General features: G+C 35.9%; 1 protein-coding gene across 2 annotated transcripts in view; it reads right to left on the reverse strand.

The window, feature by feature from the left end:
* Positions 1-343: 343 nt before the first annotated feature.
* TEX55 (testis expressed 55) overlaps positions 344-26,436 on the reverse strand; it is a 73,581-nt gene continuing 47,488 nt past the window's right edge. The window contains exons 2-5 of one of the 2 annotated variants that reach the window (XM_059064746.2): positions 16,850-19,022; positions 16,150-16,293; positions 14,317-14,379; positions 344-1,464 (exon numbers count right to left, since the gene is read on the reverse strand). In XM_059064746.2, coding sequence (XP_058920729.1) covers positions 1,414-1,464; positions 14,317-14,379; positions 16,150-16,293; positions 16,850-18,001 — 1,410 coding nt within the window. In that variant the 5' untranslated portion in view covers positions 18,002-19,022 and the 3' untranslated portion in view covers positions 344-1,413. The remainder of the gene's footprint in view (positions 1,465-14,316; positions 14,380-16,149; positions 16,294-16,849; positions 19,023-26,436) is intronic. The other variant, XM_059064748.2, reaches the window with a different exon arrangement.

A 26,436-nucleotide genomic window follows, 5' to 3' on the forward strand; every position in this document is an offset into this window, starting at 1 on the left:
TGACAGCTCTGAAATGCATCACAGAATGAATGCCAATGAGAAGGGCTGAAGTGGCTGAGGTGGACTAGCTTGAGGTGTTCTGCTTTAAGAAACATAGTAAAGTGTTAGGGCTGAAAACCAGTGAACTAAATTCAGTATTTAATTTCAAATGTTATTGATAACATCCAAGTTTTTGATCACTAATGATATTGTTGACCCTTCAATATTTGGGTTATTTTGTTCTATCAACTGATTAATTATAACCTTAGTCATGTCACTCAAAGTTTTCTCACAGGTTCACTGTAAGTTTATCAGCTTTTACCTAGTTTTGCCAGCCCACAATCAACAGAAAGACTGCTTATCTGCCTGGAGAACATTTATTGAGTCTGGGCACTGGTGCATTTTGTGGACAATTGAAGGAAAAACTAAAGAAGCTTTGAAGTTGTAAGTAGAGATTTAAAAACTATAATTGTTAGACATGAAATTCAGGTATAAAAAAAGGGATTTATGCATGACTGTTCAAACAGAGGCTTAATTCATTGCAATACACCACATAATTATACCAAATCTCCAGGGAAACAATATGAAGAATCAAGTCTGCTATAATGTTCAAATAGAAATTAAATGAAAGGTTCAGCTCACAAAAGTAGTATCAGATGATCATCTCAGTTATGATTGCTGGGCAGATACTCTCATACCAGGTAGATCATGTTGAGGCTTTTTGCTTTTAAATACCAGTTCAACTGGCTACACATTCCACACGATGCAGACACTCTTCAGAGGATAAAGGTAATAAGGAAGTGACATTATGCCTCTCCCACAGGTGTATACAGAGTAGTATAACATGTCTGAGCTTTGCTTTAGGTTAAAAATCAGAAGAGGACTATCCCTTGGAATAGATTAAATCACTTCCATTAATGTCAGAATATAACAAGCAGGGTCAAAGAGGAAAATAGTAAAAATTTGTTGGAGGTATTAAGAAACAAGAAAAGAGATCTTACAACAGTTACCTTCCATTAAGAGAGAAAAAAGTGCTGTTACGAATTATTTTCCGCACATTTTCCAATTGAAAATTTTATAAACAGTTTCGAGACATGATGGGTTTGTATGCTTTTGGGAACTGTGTATAAATTGCTAATATTCTTTTCTTGATCCTCTCTGGGATTTGTGAACATGTTTCTGTTCAGTGCTTTGGAGGAATGAGTACTGAAATATCAATGCATGGATAAGTATATGTGCCTATGTTTTTGTATGATGAGCCAGAGGTATCTGTAACTGTTATGTGAATTTTACGAAGCTACTCAGTAGATTTTTACTTAAAAATAACACATTTAGGCAGAGTCACTACAAATGACCATTCAAAAATGATTTTTCAGAGCGGGAAACAGAACATAGTGTTGACACTGATGGTTGTAAACAATGTTGAGGAGAGATTCATTCTTCGCAGGTTTCACCTTTCTTTCTGTTTTGTATCATTTCCTGTACCTGAGGAGAATGAAAAAGAATTTTTTCCACTTGCAATTTTGGTCTACTTGGAGTTACCTTATCTTGTAGGGTTAAAATATATAGACATTTAAAATACTGAAGTCCTTTAAAATTTTTGCTATCTTGTGGTTTTACATATTATCTTACTGTAAATTTAATTTGCAGGTTTCCTGACTGTTAAAGATGCTCAACAGATTGTCATGTAAAAAATAAATAAAAATAAAATAAAATACAGAAGTCCTTGTACTGACTTGGTACAAATAATTTAGACTTTGATAAGTCACGAATACGTGTTGTAATATCTAGGGACACAATTAAAAATATTAAGAAGGTTATTAGGGCAGTGACTTTATTCTGTATGATGCTGTAATTGTAGATACATATCATACATTTGTCAAAGCCTATAGAATGTACAACACAAAGAGACTTTATGTAAACCATGGACTTTAGTTAACAATAATATATCAAACCGGCTGATCAACTGTAACAAATCTACCACACTAATGCAAGATATTAATAATAGGGGAAATGGGGGAAGGAGAGGGAGTAAATGGGAACTCACTGTACTTTCTGCTCAAATTTTCTGTAAGCCTAAAACCATTCTAAAAAATAAGGTATATTAATTTTTAAAAATCACCCCAATGTGAAACCAAAAAAAAAAAAGATTAAGAGAGTATAACTTCAAAATAGAGAGAAAAATGGAACAATAAAAGAAGATAAAAAGTAGAGGGAAAAGAAACAAAACAGGCAGGACAAATAGCATATGGTAGGACAATAGATTTAAACCCGAATATATCTTTAATAACATCAAATATAAAGGGACTAAATGCTCCAATTAAAAGTTTATCAGATTTGAATAATTATAAAAATTATAATACATACTATATATAAGAAATATATCTAAAAGACAAGGACAGAGTAAAGTTAAAAATAATAAATATATACCATTTAAATATTGACTAAAATAAATCTGGTATCGCTACAACAATATAGAAAGGAGTAGTTAGAGTTCATGTTATACCTCTTAATGATAAAAATTCAATTTACCAGAAAAATATAAGAACTCTAAATTCATATGCACCTAATAACATAGCCTCAATTACACATACACAGTGTAAATTGACAGAACTATAGCAGATAGGCAAATTCATAATAATATTGGACGACTTGAATAACATGTTTAGCAAACCTGATCTAGTGGATATATTTAGACACTTCCCAATAATTGCAGAATAAATATTTTTTCAACCCCAATGAATTCATTCACGGCAATTAGCCATATGCTGCATCATAAAGCAAGTCAACACATTTCAAAGATTTGAAATCTTGCTCTCTGAGTAAAATGCAATTGACTTAGAAATCATTAACCAAAGGGCAACTATATATCTAATATTTGATAATTTATATAAATAAACTAATGTCAAAAAATCCAGTTGAAGAAGAAATAATGAAAATTAGAGACTATTTTGAACTAAATAAATAAAAACACCACACACTTAAATTTATGTGATAAAACCCATATGCATATATTATATATTAAAAAGGAAGATCTGCTTCCTATATGCAAGCGTAAGCAATAAAAAGAAATGAATTCTGCAAATAACAGCTATGTATTCATGGATAAAATACAACCCCCCCCACAAAAGAAAAACCCCACAAACTGAAACAAAACAAAAACCCTCACAGCTACCTGAAGGTTCTGGTGACTAAGCAAAGACAGGCAGATTTTGGAGAGGAGTCTAAACTTAGAGCAAGTGACCAAATGGAGCGAATTTCTCATTTTTTGTAATTTTGACCCAATGACAGTCATGACTCACAGACATAGCTATGGTTGCACAAGAATGCCTCAAACTGTGACAGAAAGCCCACTGTCTTTCTGGATGGAAGAATTACAGGAAGTAGACTGGTCAAATATGGCTAGATGCTGAAGAGTGAGGGGAAATCCTGAAAGAGGGGAGGAGATTCCTTAATTCTGTGCATGAACTCTGCACAAGCCTCAGGCTGACTTCTGAATCATGCATTCATAGGACAGATTCAAAGTAGTAGTAGGCTTAAGGAACTGACCTGAGCTATGACCACAGAAGGCAAAAGAGATCTTACAATTCAAATCTAACCATGTTAACTGCCAGCTAAAACAAAAACAACACCATCACTTGTCAGAGGAGTATGACAGAACTCAAGTCTACACAGCACAATATTCACAATGTTAAGGATACAATTGAAATTATCCTAGTTATAGAAAACCAAGAGAATGCTACTCATTTTAAATGGAAAAGGTAACTTTAACTTCTTCCTTTCTGATTTGGAAGCCTCTTATTTTTATTAAAAAAATTTTATTTGTTTGTTTGTTTATTTATGCCTAATTGCTCTGGCTAGGACTTCCAGTACTATGTTGAATAAAAGTGGCAAAAGTGGGCATTTTGTCTTATTCCTGACCTTAGAGATAAAGCTTTCAGGTTTTTACCACTGAGTGTGATGTTGGCTGTGGGCTTTTCATATATGGCCTTTATTATGTTGAGGTAACCTCCTTCTCTTCCTAGTTGAGTTTTCATCATAAAAGGGTGCTGAATTTTGTCAAATGCTTCTTCTAGATCTCGAGACAACCATGTAATTTTTATCCTTTATTCTGTTAATGTGGTGTGTCAACATGAATCGATTTTCATATGTTGAACGATCCTTGCAACCCAGGGATAAATCCAACCTCGTCATGTGGTATGATCTTTTTAATGTGCTGTTGGATTTGGTTTGCTAGTATTTTTGTTGAGGATTTTTACATCTATATTGAACAGGAATCTTGGCCTGTAATTTTCTTTTCTTGTGTCTTTGTCTCTGGGATCAGGTAGCGCTGGCCTCACAAAATGAATTTGAAGTGTTCCCTCCTCTTCAATTTTTGGGGAAGATTTTGAGAAGAATTGATATAAATTCTTCTTTAAATGTTTGATAAGAGTTCACCATGAAGCCATCTGGTCCTGGGCTTTTTCTTTGTTGAGAGGTTTTGGGTTACTCAACCTGCATGCTAGTTAAAGGTCTATTTAGCCTTTTTATTTCTTTATGACTTAGTCTTTTTTTTTTTTAACATCTTTATTGGTATAATTGCTTTACAATGGTGTGTTAGTTTCTGCTTTGTAACAAAGTGAATCAGCTATAAATATACATACATCCCCATATCTCCTCCCTCTTGAAGTAAAGGAAAATACACTGGAAATGAAAGAAAACATAGGAAATCCCAGAAGAGAAATAGAAAATATAGAAAAGAACCAAATAGAAATTTTAGAACTAAAAAATAAAAAATTCACTGAATGAGCCTATAGTAGCAGAATATATATGACAGAGGAAGGAGTCAGTGAACTTGAAAACAGAGTTAAGGAGTTGTTTGATGAAAGGAGAGAAAACCTGAAAAAAATGAAAACAAAACCCCTGAAGTTTTATAACTTCAGGGGTCTGTGGAATAATATTAAAAAATCCAACATAAGGTTAATTTGAGTCTCAAAAAGAGAAGGAGAGAAAGAGCATGGGGCAGTAAAAATATCTGAAGAAATTCTGGCAGATGACTTACAAAATTTGGTGAAAGGCATAAGCTTATGGATTCAAAAAGCTCAGCTAACCCCCAAATAAGTAAGTTCCAAACAGTATGATGATAAAAACACCTGGAAACTAAAGAAAAAGAGAAGATCATGAAGGCAGCCAGAGGAAAATGACATATTACATAGAGGGGAATGACAATTTGGATGACTGTGGACTTCTCATCAGAAATTATGAAGGCCAGAAAGCAGTGAAACCACATTTTTCAAGAGCTAAGGGGAAAAGTCAATTTAACATTGTTAAGAACATTTAACATGAGATTTATCCTCTTAACAAAATTTTAAGTGTACAACACATTATTGTTGACTATAGGTACAATGAGTGCAGTAGATCTCTACAGCTTATTTATCTTGCTTGACTGAAAAGTCAATAATTTTATAAATAAAAAACAAACTAAACAATCAGGAAATACATGGAAGATCTGAATAACATTATCAATCTCCTTGATATTTATAGAACACTACATCAACAACAACAAAATACATATTCTTTTCAAGTGAATATGGTACATTAACCAAGAGTGACCATATACTGGACCAAAAAAAAGTTTCAGTAAATTGAAAAATATTGAAATTGTACAGAGCACAATAAAACTAAACTGGAAATCAATAAAAATGACATATCTAGAAATCCCTCAAATATTTGGAAATTAAACAACACAATTCTAAGTAAATAACTGGTCAAAGAAGAAATCACAAGACAAATTAGAAAATATTTTGAATTGAATGATAATAAAAACATGACATATCAAAATTTGTGAGATGCAACTAAAGCAGTGCCTAGAGGGAAACATTTTTAAATGTCTATATGAGAAAAGAAGAAAGGTGTAAAATCAACAATCTAAGGTCTGACCTTTAGAAGCTAGAAAAAAAGAGCAAAGTAAATCAGAATTAGGAAGAGGAAAGGACATGACAAAGATAAGCACAAAAAGTAATGGAAATAAAAAGATAATAATCAACAAAGCCAAAAGCTGGTTCTTTGAAAAGATCAACAAAAGTGATTAATCCCTAGCTAGATTGATTAAGAGAACACAACTCACATGAGAAGGATTCAACCTGCTGTCCTTGGCTTTGAAGATACAGAAGGGGGACCATAAGTCAAAGAATACAGTGGCCACTAGAAATTGGGAAAGGTCCTCAGCTTATAGCCAATAGGTAACGGGATCTTGGTCCCACAAGCACAGGAAGTTAATTCTGCCAGTAACCCACATGAGTAGGAAATGGATTCTCCTCTTAAGAGCCTCCAGAAAGGAACACAACCTGGCCTGCCAACACCTTGATTTTAGTATAGGTAGACCTGTATCAGACCTCTGATCTATATAACTATTAGAAATTTGTGTTGATTGAAGCCACTAAGTTTGTAATAATTTGTTACAGCATCAAAAGAAAACTAATACAATACCATACACAAAAAATAACTACACATGGATCATAGACCTAAGCTTTAAAGTGACGATGATAAATCTCCTAGAAGAAAACATAGGAGAGTATCTTTGAAATTTGGATTAGGTAAAGATTTCTTAGATAGCACTCAAAAAGTAAAGACTCTAAAAGGAAAGACTGATGAATCATATTTTATGAAAACTAAAAATGTTTGCTCTTTGAAAGACATTGTAAAGAAAAATCAAACTATGAGAGAAAATATTTGCCATACACTTATCTGATAACAGACTGGCATATCCAGAATATATAAAAACTGTTATAGTTCAATAATAAAACAACAACCTAATTTAAAAATGGATTGAAGATTTGCACATACAATTCACAAGAGGAGATATATAAATGCCCAAAAAGTACATGAAAAGCTGTTAAATATTTCTACTAGGGAAAGGCACATTAAAGCTACAATAAGATATTAGTGGAATGGCTAAAATAAGAAAGGCTGACAGATCAAGATATGATGAGAAGAAATGGCTGCTTTCAGATTTGGGGCAGGAAAAGTATAAGTTTCTTTCTAGAACATCTTGTTATAGCACAAAGCAATGAAGCGATCCAAGATTACGAGGCGTATTAAAAGTGCTAGGAGTCATCCTCAGAATGTTCCCATTGGCTTCAAACAGTAACATTTGAGTATCATCAAGAATAATAACTGCAAGGGATTGAAATACACAAAACGCATTTAAATCTATGAGTTGATAATAATACTAAAAACATGGGTTACCTTTAGCCAATTCTATGAAAGATTTTTATTCTGAAAACTGGTAAATAAAGAGAAAGTTAAGTATTTTCTCTGTTTTCCTATGTAATCTATGTCTTAGGGCAACCAAATAGTTGATGAGATGTATTATGACCAATAAATGAAAAAAGAATGATAAAATTAGAACATCACCATGTTTCAATCTCTACTGAATTAATGGGTCAAGCAATGATCATCAATAACTTCTTACAGCAGAAAGAACATCAGTGGCTGGATCATTATGCACTGACTTATGGAGATAGACAAGAACATTATGGTGTAGTCTTTATAAGACAAAAAAAATTGAACCTCAATTTAAAGAAAACATTAGATATAACTATAATCAGCAATTTACAGAAAATATAGGGTTCTAAAGAACATGATAAATGACATCATTAGAAAATAATCAGGGCTTCCCTGGTGGCACAGTGTTTGGGAGTCCGCCTGCCGATGCAGGGGACGCGGGTTCGTACCCCAGTCCGTGAAGATCCCACATGCTGCGGAGCGGCTGGGCCCGTGAGCCATGGTCACGGAGCCTGCGAGTCCGGAGCCTGTGCTCCACAACGGGAGAGGCCACAGCAGTGAGAGGCCCGTATACCGCAAAAAAAAAAAAAAAAAAAAAAAAAAGAAATAGAAAAAAAAAGAAAAGAATCAGCAAAATCCAGACTAGGAAACTCTTCAGTACAAATGATCTGGTTACTTCAATAAAAAATACTGTAAAAAAAAAATATATAGAAATGAAGCGTGAATCTTTATAATGTCCTGGATCTAATATATATATGTATATATTATTATTATTGACATTTATCAATCAGTCAAAATTTATGGACCTTGTTCTGATGGAGTTAGAACAACAAAAAGTAGACAATTGATGAAATACAAACAGTAACTTGTTATTTGATATTAAGGGATCACTGAAAATATTTTAGGTGATAATAGTATTGTGATTAGATTTTTTAAAATTAATTAATTAATTTATTTTTGGCTGTGTTGCGTCTTGGTTGCTGCGTGCAGGCTTTCTCTAGTTGCGGTGAGCGGGGGCCACTCCTCACTGGTGCGCGGACTTCTCATTGCAGTGGCCTCTCTTGCTGTGGAGCATGACTCTAGGTGCGTGGGCTTCAGTAGTTGTGGCGCACGGACTTAGCTGCTCCATGGCAGGTGGGATCTTCCCGGACCAGGGCTCGAAACCGTGTCCCCTGCATTGGCAGGTGGATTCTTAACCATTTCTCCACCAGGGAAGTCCCGTGATTAGATTTTAAAGTCCTTATATTTTATAGATGTGTACTGAAATATTTACAAATGACATTATATTATGACTAGGATTTACTTCAAGATAATCTGGGGAGGAGGAAAGGGGGTAAGGTATATATCAAATAAGATAGGCTTGTGGTAATAGTTATTAAATAGGAATAATGAGCACATGGAGAGTAAATATACTATTCTCTCTTTTTGTGTATGTTTGAAATGTTCATTAGTTGAAGAAAATTTTGAGAATTAAATAACATACAAAGAATCTCCAGCAAATATTCCATCACTTGAAGGAGAAGAGAGAGGAAAAAAAGGGATAGAAGCAATATTTGAAAAAAACGTTAGCTGAAAATATTTCAAAACAGATGAAAAACATTAAAACACAAGGGTCTGGAACTTCTATTTCCTCTAAAACCAGATTTCCCTCTTGTTTGAAACAACTAAAAATGGACAACATATAAGAAACAATAGTTTTCAAGATATCAGGCAACAAAGGACAGTGCTCTGTGAAAGTCAGGAAAGAAATGAAGTGAGCCTTATGATTGCTCTACCCTACTGTCTTCAGAAAATTTCCTAGCCTCAGAGTAGGGAAAGTGAGCCTGAGAGGAACCCTGCAGACCTCTGAGTTGAGGAGGTGGAGCTGAGATCCTAGGGAAAGCAGGCAGCTATAGTTCACAGGACAGAGTGCCAGAGAGGAGAGAACTGCACAGAAAGAACTCTGGAAATCTGCAGAAGGTCCCCTTCAGGTAATCCCCTGTGTATAGATCAGTACATGTGTGTGAGGAAACTACCTGAGGCCATGGAAAGAACCAAGACAGGAATACTGCCTATTATCACCAGCCAAACTGGAAAACCTTGTGATTCATGGGGCACTGGGTAGAGTACTCGAAAGGGTTTTGCCTCAGTAGTGGGGAATACTTAGCCCTAGATGAACACTGCTCTGTATCACTCTAAAAAAATCTTAAAGCAAGATTGGAGAAGATCAGATTGTTTCCAAGTAAATTATCTGGGTCCTGAAATAAAGGCCAAGAATATACATGAATACAAAAAAATCCAGCACCTACTAAGGTAAAATTCATAATATCTTGCACCAATCAAAAACTACCAGGCATATACCTAACTATTACAATGTTATATGTCAATTATATCACAATTAAAAAATTACCAGGCATAAAAACAAGCAGCAAAAAGTTATTATAACTATATTCTCTTAAGTTCAAAAAAGTTAAGTAAAGATACTGACACTATAGAAAAGACACATATAAACTGGGGATAAAAACTACAAAAATTATAATGTATGCAATGAAAAATACACTGGCAGTTTATTATTAATGGTACTGTAGACACTGCAGAAGAAAAGATCTGTAAACTTGAAGACATAGCAACAAAAAAGATCCAAAATGATATAGAGGGGAAAAAAAGAATTAAAAAACATTAACAGAGCATCAGGGAGTTGTGAGACAACTTCAGCTGCCCCAATATATGTGTAATTGGAGCTCCCAGAGGAGAGGGCTGGAATAAAAAAATGTTTGAAGAAATAGTGGCTAACAAATTTCCAAATATGCTGAATACTGTAAGCCCACAGTTCTTAGAAGTTCAAAGTACCACAACACAAGAAACATGAAGAAAACTACAACAATACCACTTTAAGTAGGAGTGTAAACTGGTCTGAGTAGTTTGGAAAACTTTGGGGCAGCAATCTTTTAAAGCTGAACTTATGTCAATAACCTGTGACTTAGCAATTACATTTCTAGGTCTGAACCCAATAGAAATGCATGCACTTGTGCACCAAGAGACAAGTACGTGAATATTCACTGCAGCCTTATTCATAACAACCAAAAAACTGGAAACAACCAAGTGTCTAACTCATAATAGAGAATACAGAAATGAAAATGAATGAATAATATGCACAAGATGAAAGAATCTCACAAACATACTGTTGCTCAAAATAAGCCAGCCCCCGAATAGTACAGTGATCTGATTCCATTTATACAAAATCTAAACAAAGTCAAACTGAAAGTCAGAATAGTGGTTATTTTCTGGAAGAGAAAGGGTAGTGATTGGAAACAGGTACCATGTGGGATTCTGAGGAGCTGGTAACTTTCAATCTTTTGGTGGTTTCATAGCTCTATTTAATTAGTGATAGTCAAGTTGTACAGTTTTGATCTCTGTAATTTTCTGTATGTGTGCTTGAAAAGTTTTAAAATTGCAAATAAATATATTTCACCACATTAACAGCAGAAGGGAGAAAATCATACAATCATCTTAATAGATGTAGAAAAATAATTTGATAAAATTTAATAATTCATGATAAAAACTCTCAGAAAACAGACTATAAGGGAACTGCCCTAATATGATTAGTAGTATTTATAAAACACAATAAACACCATAGTTAATGGTTAAATAGGGAACTTTTTTCTTTTTTCTTTTTTTAGGATTGAGAGCCAGCAATGTGAACCACTGTAGCTATTTATATTCAACATTAATTCTACTGGAAATCCATAACCACTGTTCTATATCAGTGTTCCAACAGGAACAGCACTTTCAAAATAGAGAAATTCAAAGACAGTTTATTCAAAAAGGGACTATTTAAAAAGAATTAGGCATAAGGTAGTCACAGGAGATAATGCAATAATCCAAAGCTAGTAAAAACTGAACTAACTTTAGGACTGAAGGTCAAGAGGAGTGAACATTACTATAACTCAGAAGCAAAGAGTTATGTAAAGTAAGATACCTTAAGAGAAGCAGTGATTTCCACACAACTCAGGACAGACAGACTGTGGGGAAAAGGACAGGGGAATAAATCTGACTTCACCCTCTTTCCTCCTTCCAGTCTTTCTCCATGGTTTCCTACTGGCTTAACCCAACTGGAAGTCAGAAGGAATAAGAGCCTATTGATCTAGTCCATACAGATTGGTTTCTCTGCAGGGTAAAGAAGACAGGAAGGTAGATCTGAAGGGGCAAAGAAAAGATAAATAATATGTGCAATAAGACAAAAAGAAAGAAAAGGATAAGGATTGGAAAGGTCAAATAAAACTGTCACTATTTGTAAATGATATGAATGTGTATGTAGGAATACCCAAAGTATCTACAAGTGCATGATTATAATTAATAAGTTGAGTTTAATAAGGTTGCTGCATATGAGATCACCAAAAATGAGCTATATTTCTACATGTCAGAAATTAGAACCTGAAATTTTAAAAGTTTCTACTTATAATAGTATCAAAAATGATAAAATACCTATGGATATGTCTATCAAAAGATATGTAAAACCTTGGACTTCCCTGGTGGCGCAGTGGTTAAGAATCCGCCTGCCAATGTAGGCCACACGGGTTTGAGCCCTGGTCCAGGAAGATCCCATATGCCGCAGAGCAACTAAGCCTGTGTGCCACAACTACTGAGCCTGCGTGCCACAACTACTGAAGCCCATGTGTCTAGAGCCCATGCTCCACAACAAGAGAAGCCACCGCAATTAGAAGCCTGTGCACTGCAACAAAGAGTAGCCCCCACTCACCATAACTAGAAAAAGCCCATGTGCAACAACGAAAACCCAACACAGCCAAAAATCAATAAATTAATTTAAAAAATGATATGTAAAACCTTTATGCAAATAATAACTATACTGGAAGAAATTAAAGACCTAGATAAATGGAGAGGATAAAGCTTACTGTTTCAAGCTGGTAGTTCTCCCCAAACTGATCAACAGAGCCAATGCAATCTCCCCCAAAATCCCATCAGTGTTTGCTAGTGTGTGTGTGTGTGTGTGTGTGTGTGTGTGTGTGTGTGTGTGTGTGTGTGTGTAACCTGACAAATAATTCTAAATGCTGAAATGGAAATTCACAGACCTAAAAACATCCAAGATATTTTAAAAGAAGAATAAGATGTGAGGACTTGCTCTGATAGATACTAAGACTTATCATGAGGCATTTTAATTAAGAGATTCTTGTAGTGGAGCAAGGATCTACAAATATACTATAGGAATCAAAGAAAAAGCAATGCGGAAAGTACTGTCTTTTCATATAAGGTGCTTTGTCAATTGGATGTCTGCTTGGAAGAAAATAAAACTTGACCCCATCTCACATCCTACACAAAATCAATTCCAGATTGATTGGATATAAATGTAAAAGGCAAAAAACAAACAAAATTTAAAAACAAAATAAAACCAAATGCTCCCCCTCCAAAAAAATACCCATAAACAAACTTCTACAAGATAATACAAGGACTATGATGAGGAGCTTGGACTAAGGAGAGACTTCTACAATAGTACACCAGAAGTAATAAGAAGATTATTAAATTTGACTATGTAAAAACTCAGAATTCCTGTTCATCAAAAGATACCTTTAAGAGATAAAGTAGAAGGCAGAGTGGGAGAAGATACCTGCAACAAAGAGTTCGTAACCAGAATATATAGAAAACTGTTACAAATGATTTAAAAAAGACAGACAATCCAATAGAAAAGAAGTATTTCCAAATGGCCAATAAACAAATGAAAAGGTATGCAACTGCTTCAGTACTCAGGAAAAACAAGTTGAACCTGCAATGATTTATTACTGTTCATCCATTAAAAAGGCTAATGCTGAAAATACTGATAATACTAAGTGTTGGGTGTAAGTGATAAGGATGTAAGACAACTGAAACTCTAAACTACACTGCTATTGGGAGTGTAAATTGGTACAACAGCTTTGGAAAATTGTTTGAAATAACTCTACTAGAGCTGATCAAACACATACCTGACAATCCAGCATTCTCTCTTGTGGGTATACACCCAAGAGAAATGTGTATATATGTGCACCAAGAGACATGCACATGAAAGTTCCTAGGAAAAGTTTTTGTAATAGCTCCAAGATGGAAATAACCTGAAGGTCCACATCTATCACAGAAAGGATAAATTGTGGCATTTCATACAATGAGTACTATACAGCAATGAAAACGAATGAACTACAGCCACACACAACAGCACGGATTAATCTCACAGACATAGTTTTGAGAAGAAGAATGAACCAATGAGTCCCTACTACATGGTTCCCTTTATGTAAAGTTTAAAAGGTTGACAAGCCTACACAGATATAGAGAACAAGCTAGTGGTTGCCAGTGGTGGGGGGCAAACTACTGGGTGTAAGATAGGCTCAGGGATGTATTATACAACATGGCGAGCAGAGCCAATTTTTTTTTTTTTTTTTTTTTTTGCGGTATGCGGGCCTCTCACTGCCGTGGCCTCTCCCATTGCAGAGCACAGGCTCCGGACGCGCAGGCCCAGCGGCCATGGCTCACGGGCTCAGCTGCTCCGCGGCATGTGGGATCCTCCCGGACCAGGGCACGAACCCGTGTCTCCTGCATCGGCAGGCGGACTCCCAACCACTGCGCCACCAGGGAAGCCCATAGCCAATATTTTGTAATAAGTGTAGATGGAAAGTAGCCTTTTAAAATTGCATAAAAATTAAAAAAACATTTTTAAAGTCTCAAAAGTAAAGCTTTTGGCTCTAGAAGTCATGCTCTTTACAACCAAAAAAGAAAATAAATTTTTAAATAAATTTTAAAACTGACTAGTCTAAACCAAAGTGTTTCATGATTCAGGTTTCATGGTAGAATTATAAAGAAAAGTGAGAATATCATCATTGTAAAATTCAGAATAATAGTCCCTTTGTGGGGAGTGATAACCATGAAGAAAAGAAAGGGGGCTTCGCGGATGCTGGCAATGTTTTAATTTTTTTTTAACTTGAATGGTAGCTACAGGTGTGATCACTTCATGATAATTCACTGAGTTGTATATGTTTTGTACATTTGTATGGGTGCTATATTTTATAATGAACAGAATAACAAGCTTGTTCTTTTTTTCCTATTCCATACCTGGCACAGCATAAAACTCAGGGGGTCCTCTGGCTTTTCATAGACTAGGTTTTCAGTGATCTGCTGAGAGAGAGAGAGAGAGAGAGAGAGAAAGGCATCATATTATGGTTCTGAGCTAAAGCTATATGGTCAGGTTATACCTGAAGCAATCTTTTACATTAACCTAACATGTACCATAGCATTTTAAAGAAATTCGTATATCTCTATATAGTGACAAATTACTTTCTTACTGCTGATAAATTTGGGCAAATTAAGGTAAAACGTGGAGGGATTAAAAATTTAGGAATAAATAGCAATGTATATTTTTCTATTTTCTAAGATCAAAGAGTTTTGGAGAAAGATTTTGAGAATTGTGATTTTGCTAGACTGAGAAATCAATAAATTATTTGCTTTGAAGAATAGTCAAAGAAAAAGTTTTGAGTAAAAATTTTAAAACACTGTATGATTTTTACATAGAAACTTCCTTCTAAGGCATTTGATTCTAAAAGGTGGAAATGATGTTCAGTGTTTGTAATAATAAATGAGAAAGAATATAAAATCTTCAGAGACCCCCTTCCATATGTTTTGCTGTTGTTGAATAACTCAAAAAATTATAATAAAGCAAGCAGAACTCTCACTTGCAGGGAATAACAATAAGGCAAATTTCTGGTATAAAATATTCTGGTCTGTTTAATGCATCCACGCTAATTAATTATTTCATATATGTTTCTACTGAACACACATTTATAACTAATTTTTCTGATAACAATGTTCAATGCATAAGCATTGTTTTTTCCTGACAGATAAAGAAAATTACAGAATGATTAGAATTCTACTTTCTACAGCTTTCATCCTTGAGTTTAATAATTAGTATTTCTTTGGTTAAAGCCAGAAAATCCAGCCATTAGCATTCTCCCACAAAATGACATTTTAAAGAAAGAAAAGGCATACAGCAGTGTTAATAAAGCAAATATCACTTATCTCTATTTTATATGAGGAAACTGAGATTCACAGAAGTTAGGTAATTTCCTCCAAATCACAAACATGAGAAGGGACAAAGTTAGCCTGGAGCCCTGGGCTAACAGATTTTAAAATTTGTGCACTTTCCTCTATTTCTTACTTCTTTAAACTTAAATTCTTCCAGTTTAAATGCTTTCATTTGGGGTGGGCCACTCTTACTTACAACTTTCTAACCACAAAGTTACTTCATGTATATATGTATATATACCTTGCTGCATAATAATATTAACATAAAAATACACATCAGGAGAACAGAAACAAAAACAACCCACAAAACAGAAAAAACTTTATAAATGTGATAACATTTTATAATTCTGTATTGGCCAAGGAACGTCATACTTTAAAGAAGTTTCCAGCCCCATATCCTGAGGTCAATAAAATTTGTAATTTCAAGAATTAGAAGCAACTTTTAACTATGTCATTTTTCTCCTAAGTGGTTTCTCAGATGGTCAGAGGTTGGTCATCTTTTGAAAGTTATTATATTCCTGCCTGGAAAGTCTTTTTCTCTCCTTTTCAATTGCAATTATTTTGTCCTTCCTTCCTAGTCTGGCTCAAACTTTAACCCTGGGCCAAATTTTTTCCCTAGCAACCAACCTATCAGATCTCTAATTCTTCTGAAGGGCTTCATATCATGGTAAGAATCATTCATTTAGTGTTTATCATTTACTACTATTGGTTAATACGTCTTAATGCACTTACTGACTTCTCATTAAGATTATATCCCTTTTATAGCAAATGCCCTTTCTTGTACCTCTTATAAGTCAGGTCAAAGTTTGTCGTTTACATTATAATTACTTTAAAACTCACAATTAAAAAAGAGGTTGAGTGGTTTACCTGGAATATTTGCAGAATGTGGTGTTTCTCCATGTATTGCAGTGAAACTTGATAAGGATCTTCATATACTATAGGAGGGAACGGCTTCTTATAAGGTTGATCGTATGCCTGAAAACTTCTTTCCTGGTATTCTGCAATATCAACCTAAAATGGAAATATCCCCCAAGAGAGTCTTTAATGAATTGAAAATCCCCAGGAAGTTTTGTTGCTATTGTTGCTTTTATCAGTGGAATCTGGTATTGATGGGATCTGAACACCAGGAATTAAGAGCAAAGACATTATTATGAGAGACCTGGCTGATTCTCCAGGCAATGTAATGTACCTTAAGTCCTGGGAGGTACCTTAGACATCTCCAATCTACTTCAAATACTTTTCCCTTCACAGAGATTTCCAACTGACTCCAAATTCCTTTCCTTTGGTAGAAGCCCAGAGGGGGAATGACTTAGTGTCCCAGTGTTAGCAGCAGAACCAGGACTTGAAACCCAGGTCTCCTGAATCCTGGTACGTTGATCCTTCCTGAATGGCCTTACTTAGGGTAGCAGAGAAGGCAATCCATCTCTTTATTTCCCACCCTTCTCCTGCCCTTCCTGAATCCTATGGGTCACACATACCACAACATGTGCCCTCTTCCTGCATTCTGCCAGGCCCCTGGCTTAACCTCCAACCTCCCAGGTGGGTATCAAATGCCCCTTTAACCTACAGGCTTGGTTTCCACGGGTTGAGTTTTTTCTTGACTGATGATATAGTCCAATTTGGATGAGATGGAGGGAAATCTTTGGGAGTAGGCTCGGTCTTTTGTTTGGAAAGTACTGGTCAATCTGTGATCAAATGGGATGAATGCTTGCAGATCAGCTACACTTTCCATTTTAGTTTCAAGGGAAGCCCTGGATATGCTGCCATCTGTCTGGCCAGGCTCAAATTTGCAGGGTTGCACTCTGAAGTCAGCCTCTTTGTCTTCCTTGCTGTAGCCAGGCTGGTGGAATAATCTATCATCAGACCGGCTACGTTCTCCGTAGTCAAACCGGTTGTCTTCTGTGTAATCATCCTCTTCTTCCACTAAGTCGTCAGCCTGGTCAGATTCACTGCCAGCCTTGTCAGGGTCAGCAGCCTGGTGTTCAGCTGGTTTAGTAGCTTGGTCATACACTTTGCGGTGCGTCTTTACAGATGTTCTGTGGTCAACTTGGTCAGACAATCTATGATCAATCTGTTCAGAAGGTTTTTGCTCAACCAGGCCGGACAATCTACTTTCAATCTGTTGAGAAGTTCTCTGTTCAGCCGGGCGGGACATCCTGTGATCACTCTGCTCAGAGGCCCTTTGTAAAGATGGGACAGATGGTTTACGGTCAATCTCTTCGGAAGCTCTTCTCTCAGCTAGGCTGGACGTTCTGTGATCAATCTGCTCAGAAGCCCTTCGTTCAGTCTGTTCAGAAGTACCTTGTTCAGGCAGAGCAGACATCTGGCTGTCAGTCTGTTCAGACTCCACACCATCCGCTTGGCTAGATGCCTTGCTGTCCATCTGTTCTGACATGCTTCGGTTAACCTGATCAGATGCTCTACGATCGGCAACATTAGCATGGTTGGATGCTCTGAGGTCAGCCTGATCAGATGTTCTTTCTCCCACGGATTCATATGCTTTGTGGTCAGCTTGATTAACTACGCTGGGTTCATCCATGCCAGACACAATCTGGACGGCCTGGGCAGCTGCTCTGTGATCAGTCTGGTCATCTACTTCCACTTCATCCTGGTTCTGCCTGTTGTCTTCCTGGCTGTCTGTGTGGCTGTCATTTGGGGACTTGGCTGTACTTTGGTTTTCCGATGATTCCGCCGGAGACTCTTCTGGAGGCTCTTCCATTTTCTGCCTGGTACCAGACTGGTCTAGACTGCCAGACGCTGTGGGTGGGGCCGGGCCGGGTAGTCTAGGCGACCTTCGGAGCCACGAGACAACAATTCCCGCGGGCTTTGTTTGGACCTCGGCGCTCCAGCTCTTCCGGGCGCGCGGGCGGATGCCGGTGGATGCCGGGAGGTGAGCGGGGGCGGGGGGGCGGGGAGCCCCGCCTCTGCCTGGGGAGGGGATGCCTTCGGGCGCCCAGCGTGGATGAGAGTGCAGGGGCGGACACCCCCTCCCAAGAAGTGGTGATGCCCACAGGCTGGCGTCGCCACCGCCCAGTGACCGGGCCTCAGGGCTCTGTGAATCGGTGCCTTAGAGCGGTCCCCTCCCGGTTTTCTTACGGAGGTCCACAGCTGTGTGTGTGAAATAGGATCCAGCAGGTTATCACTCGAACCAACAAAATGTTAGCGATGAACACGCGTCCAACCACACGAGGGCGGCAGACCTGAACAGAGGTTACTGTTGCCGCGTTTCATCGGCTACTGACTTTTGTATAACCACAGTTGTATCACAGAGTATGATATTACTGCTGGGCATGTGCTAGTAAATGGTCCTGCTAAATGTTATTTTTCTTTAGACTCTTATCGGAATTGGGGTGATGTGGCCAAATTCTGTGGTGTTTCTTTTAATTAAAAAAAAACAAAACAAAAACTTTTAAAAGCCAGCCTTTACAAAGAGTGCCCGTACTGTTTCCAGTGGTACAAGGAAGCCAGGAAGGCTTTAGTCCTTCTAACACTCACATTACCAAAGTCAAACGCATCTTTCTTTCTTCACAGTAAGAGTGTAGAGAGGAGGCTTTTGCTCTCCTTCTCACTCTCATCCCGACACACCCCTTGGCAGTTCATTGCTGCAGGAGCATCCTCTTCTCTATCTCACGGGACAGGTGAGAAGCTGTTTTCCATCTTCTCTGGGAAGAGCTGTGCTGACAGTGGAAACTCAAGCTCCAAGTGTTTTCTTGCTGAATTAGTCATATATGGTTGGAGGGCTGGAGAGAGGAGAGGAGATCCAGTGAGAATGGGGTCTAAAATCACCCCATCCAATGGTCTTATAGCAGAAGGGAGGGTTAGGGTTAGGAGCCAGAGTTCCAGAAAGAAAAGGAGTAAGGAAGGTGAGGGAGAGATAGGAGAAGGAATATTTAACAGGTGGGGAATTTGCACTTGATGGTGGTGGCCAGTGGGGTACATGTCTTGAGATTTGCCCCTCCCTTTTTGAAATAAACCTTAAGAATCCACTTCAGGCCAGCACGCCCTCTATTCTCAGGAGCAGGGTAGTGGTGAGGCAGGCCAAGGATTGGTAGTGTAATGCCAGATATTCTTTTAATATGGGTTTAACTGCATTCAATAATTAGAGATAAGACTTAAAATCCAAATGCAAATAGTAGTAATTAAGGAGTGAGAGGGAGAGTGCCTACCTTTGGTGCCATACTTAGGAGCAGAATTTAGATGCACTGAGATAAAATCATTTACCTAACAGTACCAAGAACATATTTGGTGCTCAAGACGAGTTTGTTGAATATAAATATATTAAAGATTTGCCTTATTTATTTATCTAAAAATGTGTGAAGCAAATGGATGCTACGTTTGAAGTAAAATAGGTGATAGTCTATGGTTTGCAACTTCAAAGGGGCATTGGTTTTGTAGATTTGTTTTTCCATTTATAAATTAAATGTAATTATTGTAGAAAAGTAAGGAAAACAAACATAAATTTAAAAAAATTCCCCAAACACCCAAGGGATAACCTTTATTAACATTTTCATGTATACCCTTCTAAAATTTTTCCCATGCAAATCTATACATCTAATATCTATAGGTATGTGTATATTTTACAAAATGGAATCAAACCATGTAACTGTTCTATAAACTACATTTTCATTTAATGCTATGGTTTAAATGTTCTTCCATGTCAAGAAATGTAATCTAAATTAAAGAGCATTGGCTTTTAGAGTTAGACCAATTTGTTTTAATTCTGTATCTGCCACTTATTAGATTGTTGAGTTTGAGCAAATCTCATTATTTTTCTGAGCTTCAATTTTCTCATCTGCAGATGAAAACGGGAATAATATAATAGTTCTCAGAATTCTTGTGAAAACTAAATGAGATAACAAATATAATTAGCTCATATGTGCTTCATAAAGAGTAGCTATTTAAAAAATATATATATAATTTATTATATGAATTTATTTTGTTGCTTTTAACAGTGCTACATTGACCATAATTGTACAAACATTTTACAAGTTTGTCATGTTTTTTCCTTAAGATAAATTTTCTGTTGTGGAATTGCTTGGTTAAGGAAGTGTGCTCATTTTGGTGTTCTGAAGGTACTATATTTAAAAATTCCTTCCAGAAAAGTTGGGACAATCTCTAGCTCCACCAGTAACATATGAGAATGCTATTTCCCTATACCAAGTCCAATTCTGTATATATTTTTCATTTTTGCCTATCTGATAAGTGAAAAGTAGTATTTTGTTTTAATTTGTATTTTTTAAATATGTTTAATGACTTTGGATTTCTTTTTTTGTAAATTTCCTAGTCTTGCCTTTGTCTTTTCCTTATTGATTTGTAAGAGCTTCTTACATATTAAAATATTTAATTCTTTGCTATATAAAGACTATATAAAACTTTGCAAATAAAGTTTTCTGGCTTGTTTGCCATGTAGTTTTATATTTTTTGATTTATGAAGTTAAGTTTATTTTTCCCTTTCTAGTTTTTTTCTTTGGGGTCATGTTTAAGAAGACCTTTGTTATCACTTACAATTATACAAATACTCCCCACTTATATATTTTTTTAGTACTTTTCAGTATGTGTATATTTCTTTTTTTCTTACATAGAGTTAAGTGCACAAAGTTAAGTGTGCAGCTTGATGAATTTTTACACACATATACATCTATGTACACATTGCCCAGATCAAAATATAGAGTATTTCCAACATTCCAGCAGGTTTCCTCATGTCCCTCCCTAGTGACTACCCCTCCCAAAGTTAGGTACTGTCCTGATCTCTGTTTCCATAGCTTAGTTTTTCTGGTTTTGGAACATCACACAATATGATTCTTATTCTGGCCTCTTTTAGTCTACATTATATCTGAGATTAAACCATATTCTTACACATAGCAGTATATAGTTATTTTTCATTGCTCTGGTATATTCCATTGTATGATTATACCACAAACTATCAACTCTGATGTTGATTGACACTGGACTGTTTGTAGCTTGGAACTATTTAGAACTTTCTTGTACATATCTTTGGGTGGACCTAAGTGCTCATTTCTCTTGGGATAGACCAGTGTGGGATTCCTGGATCATAGGATAGGCTCATGTTTGGCTTTAGTAAATACTGCCAGACAGATTTCCAAAATGGTAGTACCAATTTGCACTCTCACCAGTTATATATAAAAGAATTCAAGTTGCACCACATCTTGCCTCTTACTGTTGGCTTCGTGTGTATTGGTTAGAGCCTTGACATGTGAATTTGAGGAGGACATAATTATTTAGTCCATTACAGTCATAGATGTGAGGGCTTATTTCTAGATTCTCAATTCTATTCCATTAGTCTATCTGTCCTTATGCCAGTAACACACTGTTTTGATTCCTATTGTTTTATAGTAAATTCTGAAATCAGGAAGTGTGAGTTATCCAACTTTGTTCTTTTTCAATATTGTTTTGAATTGCTAGGGCCCCTTGAAGTTGTATATGGATTTTTAGATTGGCTTTTCCTTTTCTACAAAGAGCTTATTGGAATTTTGAAAGAGAATGCATTGAATTTGTAGATTGCATTGGGTTGGTATTGCCATTTTAAGAATACTAAGTCTTCTAATACATCAACATGAGATGTTTGTCCATTTATTTATGTCTTCTTTAATTTCTTTCAGCAATCTTTTGTAGTTTTCAGTGTATAAGTCTTTCACTCTCTGCTTGGTTTAATTCCTAGCTATTTTATTTTTTTAAATATATTTATGATATTGTGAATGAAATTTTTTACTTAATTTCATTTTTTGGGTTGTTCATTGGTAGTGTATAGAAATACAGCTGATTTTTGTGGGTTGATCTTGTATCTTGCAACTTTGCTGAATTTGCTTATTATTTCTAATAGTTTTTTATGAGTTTTAAAGGATTTTCTATGTATAAGATCATGTCATCTGTGAATAGGGATAGTTTTATTCTTTTTTTCCAATTTGAATGTATTTTATTATTTTTGCCTAATACTCTTACTAGAATTTCCAGGACAATGGTGAGTAGAAGTGGTGAAAATGAACATCCTTGTCTTATTCCTGATCATAAAGGGAAGGCTTTCATTACTGAGTATGATATGGGATTTTCATCAAAGACCTTTATCAGATTATCCTTGTTTTTGAGTGTTTTTATCAAGAAAGGGTGTTGGATTTTTAAAATTGCCTTTTATGCAGCAATTGAGATGATTATGTGTTTTTTCTCTTATTCTATTAATGTAGTGCATAGCATTGATTAAGTGTTTTTTTTTTTTTTTTTTTGTGGTACGCGGGCCTTTCACTGTTGTGGCCTCTCCCGTTGCGGAGCACAGGCTCTGGACGTGCAGGCTCAGCGGCCATGGCTCACGGGCCTAGCTGCTCCGCGGCATGTGGGATCTTCCCAGACCGGGGCACGAACCCGTGTCCCCTGCATCGGCAGGCGGACTCTCAACCACTGCGCCACCAAGGAAGCCCAGCATTGATTAAGTTTTATATGGTGAACCACCCTAACAATCCTGGGATAAATCCTACTTGGTCATGGACTGTGATGCTTTTTTTATTTTTTAATTTAAGTATAGCTGATTTACAATGTTTCAGGTGTACAGCAAAGTGGTTCAGGTATACATATACATATATCTATCTATTCTTTTTCAGATTCTTTTCCATTATAGGTTATTACAAGATATTGAATATAGTTCCGTGTGCTATAGTTCATTGCTGTTTATCCATTTTGTATATAGTAGGGTGTAGAGTGTGATGTTTTTAATATGCTTCTGGATTTAGTTACTAATATTTTCTTGAGGGTTTTTGTATCTATATTCATAAGAGATATTAGTCTGTAGTTGTTTTTTTTTTTTTCTTCTTGTGTTGTCTTTGTCTGGCTTTGGTATCATGGTAATGCTGGTGTATAGACTGAGTTAGAGAGTGTTCCCTTCTCTTATTCTTTGGAAGAGTGTGAGAAGGACTGGTGTTAAGTTTTCTGTAAATGATTGGTAGAATTCATCAGTGAAGTAATCTATTTCTGGGTTTGTTCAGATGTTGTTTTTACTTTTGTCGATTCATTCTCTTTACGTGTTATAGGTCACATAAAAAAATAGAGATTTTCTATGTGTTTTTTTGAGTCAGTTTTGGTAGTATGTGTGTTTCTAGGAATTTATCCATTTCATCTGGGTTATCTAATTTTTTTGCTACACAGTTGTTCTATTTTTCTATACTCTATTTCATTTATCTCCGATCAATTCTTTAGAATAGAATTTCTTTTCATCTTCTAGCTTGGGTTTAGTTTTCTTTTTTCCTTATAGTTCTTTACGGTATAACATTAGGTTATCAGTTGAGATCTTTTTTAAGGTAGGCATTTACAGCTATAAATGTCCTCTGGAGCTTTGTGTTCCCTGTATCCCATAAGTTTTGGTATGTTGTACTTTTATTTTCATCCATTTCAAGGTATTTTCATCAATCTCAAGGTATACATTTCCCTTGTAATACTTTTTTTCATCCATTGTTTATTTAAAACTGCAGTTTAATTTCCAAATATTTGTGAATTTTCCAGTCTTCCTTCTGATATCTAGCTTCATTCCATGGTGTGTATCAAAGAAGATACTTTTTGGGATTTCAATCTTTTACATTTATTAAGACCTGTGGCCTAACATAGGGTCTATCTTGGAGAATATTCCATGAGAAGAATGTGTATCTGCTGTTTTGGGCAGAATGTTCTTTATATATCTGTTAGGTATAGTTGGTTTATAGTGTTGTTCAAGTCCTCTATTTTCATACTGATCTTTTGTCTTGATATTCTATCCATTAGGCATCTTGTGTCAGTCCTTCAGGTAAAAGCCCTCAGACAAGTAAAAAAAAGACAGACATAATTCTCTGAGAATAAGGTGTGTTCTGCTCCCTCTGGAACCAGGGGCTATGGTCCACACTGTGAACATGGGCTGCTATCTTCTAAACTGTTGCTGAGTTGAGAGGCTGGGAGTAAGGACAAGTAAAAATGCTGCAATACCTTCCTACTCTTTGTAAGTGCCTCTTTCTTGACTCAGCATTCATTAGGTTGCTGAAAACCGTTCTAGGGTCCTGACAAAGTTGACTGACAGTTTTTGCTTATTTTTTCATTGTTTCAGTGGAAGGACAGGCCCCCAGAGCTACCTACTCTGCCATTTTCATCACTCCCCACCCCTCCCCACTTAAAGTTTTGAAAATGGAACATTGTATATCCACATCAGATTTCCAGTTTCTTTTTCAGAATGGGAAAATCTGTCAATACTGGGTTCACAGTTCCACATGTCAACAATTGCCTGGTGAGTAGTAGTTTACCAGTTCAGGGAGGACATACATTCTTTAGTTGCCCCACACTTTCCCTTCTGCCCCTTAATCATTTAAGTTACCTGATTTGTTCCTCCATCCATTTTAATTTTCAGTCTCTTTAGTATTACATAATGACTAAGAGCTCAGGCCTTGAGCCAGACAAAACTGGATTTGAATGTTGTCTTCACCATTTAAATACTGTGTGTCCTTAGGTAAGTGGTGTGTCCTCTGTGATCTGTAGCATCTTCACTTGTAAAATGAAGATAAACACAACTACTCAGTGGGGTTGTTTTTTTTTTTTGTTTTTTTTTTTGTGATACGCGGGCTTCTCACTGTTGTGGCCTCTCCCGTTGCGGAGCACAGGCTCTGGACGCGCAGGCTCAGTAGCCATGGCTCACAAGCCCAGCTGCTCTGCGGCATGTGGGATCTTCCCGGACCAGGGCACGAACCCGTGTCCCCTGCATCGGCAGGCGGGTTCTCAACCACTGCGCCACCAGGGAAGCCCAGTGGGGTTGTTGAGATGAGTAAATGACATAATATTGATAAAGAATTTAGACCAGTGCCTAACATGAAGCAAGTAAATAATAGTGTTTATGTGTTTTAATGTAAATTTCTTAAGGTCATCTTTTATGTCCTTTGGTAATGTTTGGATTTTATTTTTCTTATATGTTGACTGTATTTGTTTAAAAAGTTATTCTTATGTAGTTTATGAGTTTTATTATTGCTGTGAATTGGATTTTTTTCTAATATATTTTCTAAATGGCTAATATGTAGGAAAGGTAATTTCTGTTTCTTTTACACTGCCATCTTTTTTATTTTCTTATTAGATTGAACAGATTTTCAGATTAGTTTGATTTTTCATAATAGACAGTGGTAATGATAACTTTTCCTCTTCCTTTATAATATTTTTACCTCATTTGTTTCTTTTCTAATATTGAATAAGAATGCCAAACAATGTTTAATAATTATGAAGATTATACATTTCTTCATTTTATTCCTGAATATAATGAGAATGTCCCATTAAATGCAAAGCTCAATTTTGGTTTCTGATATTTATAAGAATATATATATATGTTTCTATTTCTGTTTTACAAGAGATTTTAATTGGCTTTTGAATTTTTTCAAATAATTTGTAGCATCTGTTGAAATAATCATATGATTTTCTCCATTAATTTATTCATGTGTTTATATCAAGAGATTTTTAAATGTTAAATCGGTCATCCATTCCGGGAATAAACCTTACTTGGTCATCCTATATTTTCCTTTAAAATGCACTTCCGGAGTAAGTTGCTAATATTTTATTTAAGGTGTTTGTACTTTATTAATCAGTAAGATTGGTCTATTGTTACCTTTTCTTGTTTTATATTTGTTAAGTTTTGGTGTCAGGATTATGCTAGCTTTATAAAATAATTTAAGAAACTTACTTTTTCTGTACATTGTAATAGTTTTTATATGAACTATCTGTTCTTTAAGCTTTGTTAAAACTCACCTATAAAATCTCATGGTCTGGTCCTTGTAGGGTGCAGGGGTTTTGGTTGTGGTGTGTAGACATCTTTTATAGAATTTCCAATTTTTTCTATGGTTATTGGTCTACTTAGATTTTCTCCCTCTACTTGAAAAAATTTTGATAATTCGACTTTACTTGAAAAATATTTCATTTCCTCTCAAATTTAAGATTTATTGAGCATAAAGTATTTTCTTACAATATTATTTCAATCTTCTCTCTATACACTTATATTTCCTTTTTAATTTCCAATACTGAGTCCTCTTTCTTTCTTGGTTACTCAGTTATACTCTAATATTTTTAAAAAATATTTCTTTAAACAGGCTTTTAAGAAAAACACCTCTTTTGTTTATTCTATTGTGAGTTGTTTCGGGGTGTTAAGGCTGTAAT

This window comes from Kogia breviceps, chromosome 5 (assembly GCF_026419965.1).
Source record: "Kogia breviceps isolate mKogBre1 chromosome 5, mKogBre1 haplotype 1, whole genome shotgun sequence".
Lineage (NCBI taxonomy): Eukaryota > Metazoa > Chordata > Mammalia > Artiodactyla > Physeteridae > Kogia > Kogia breviceps.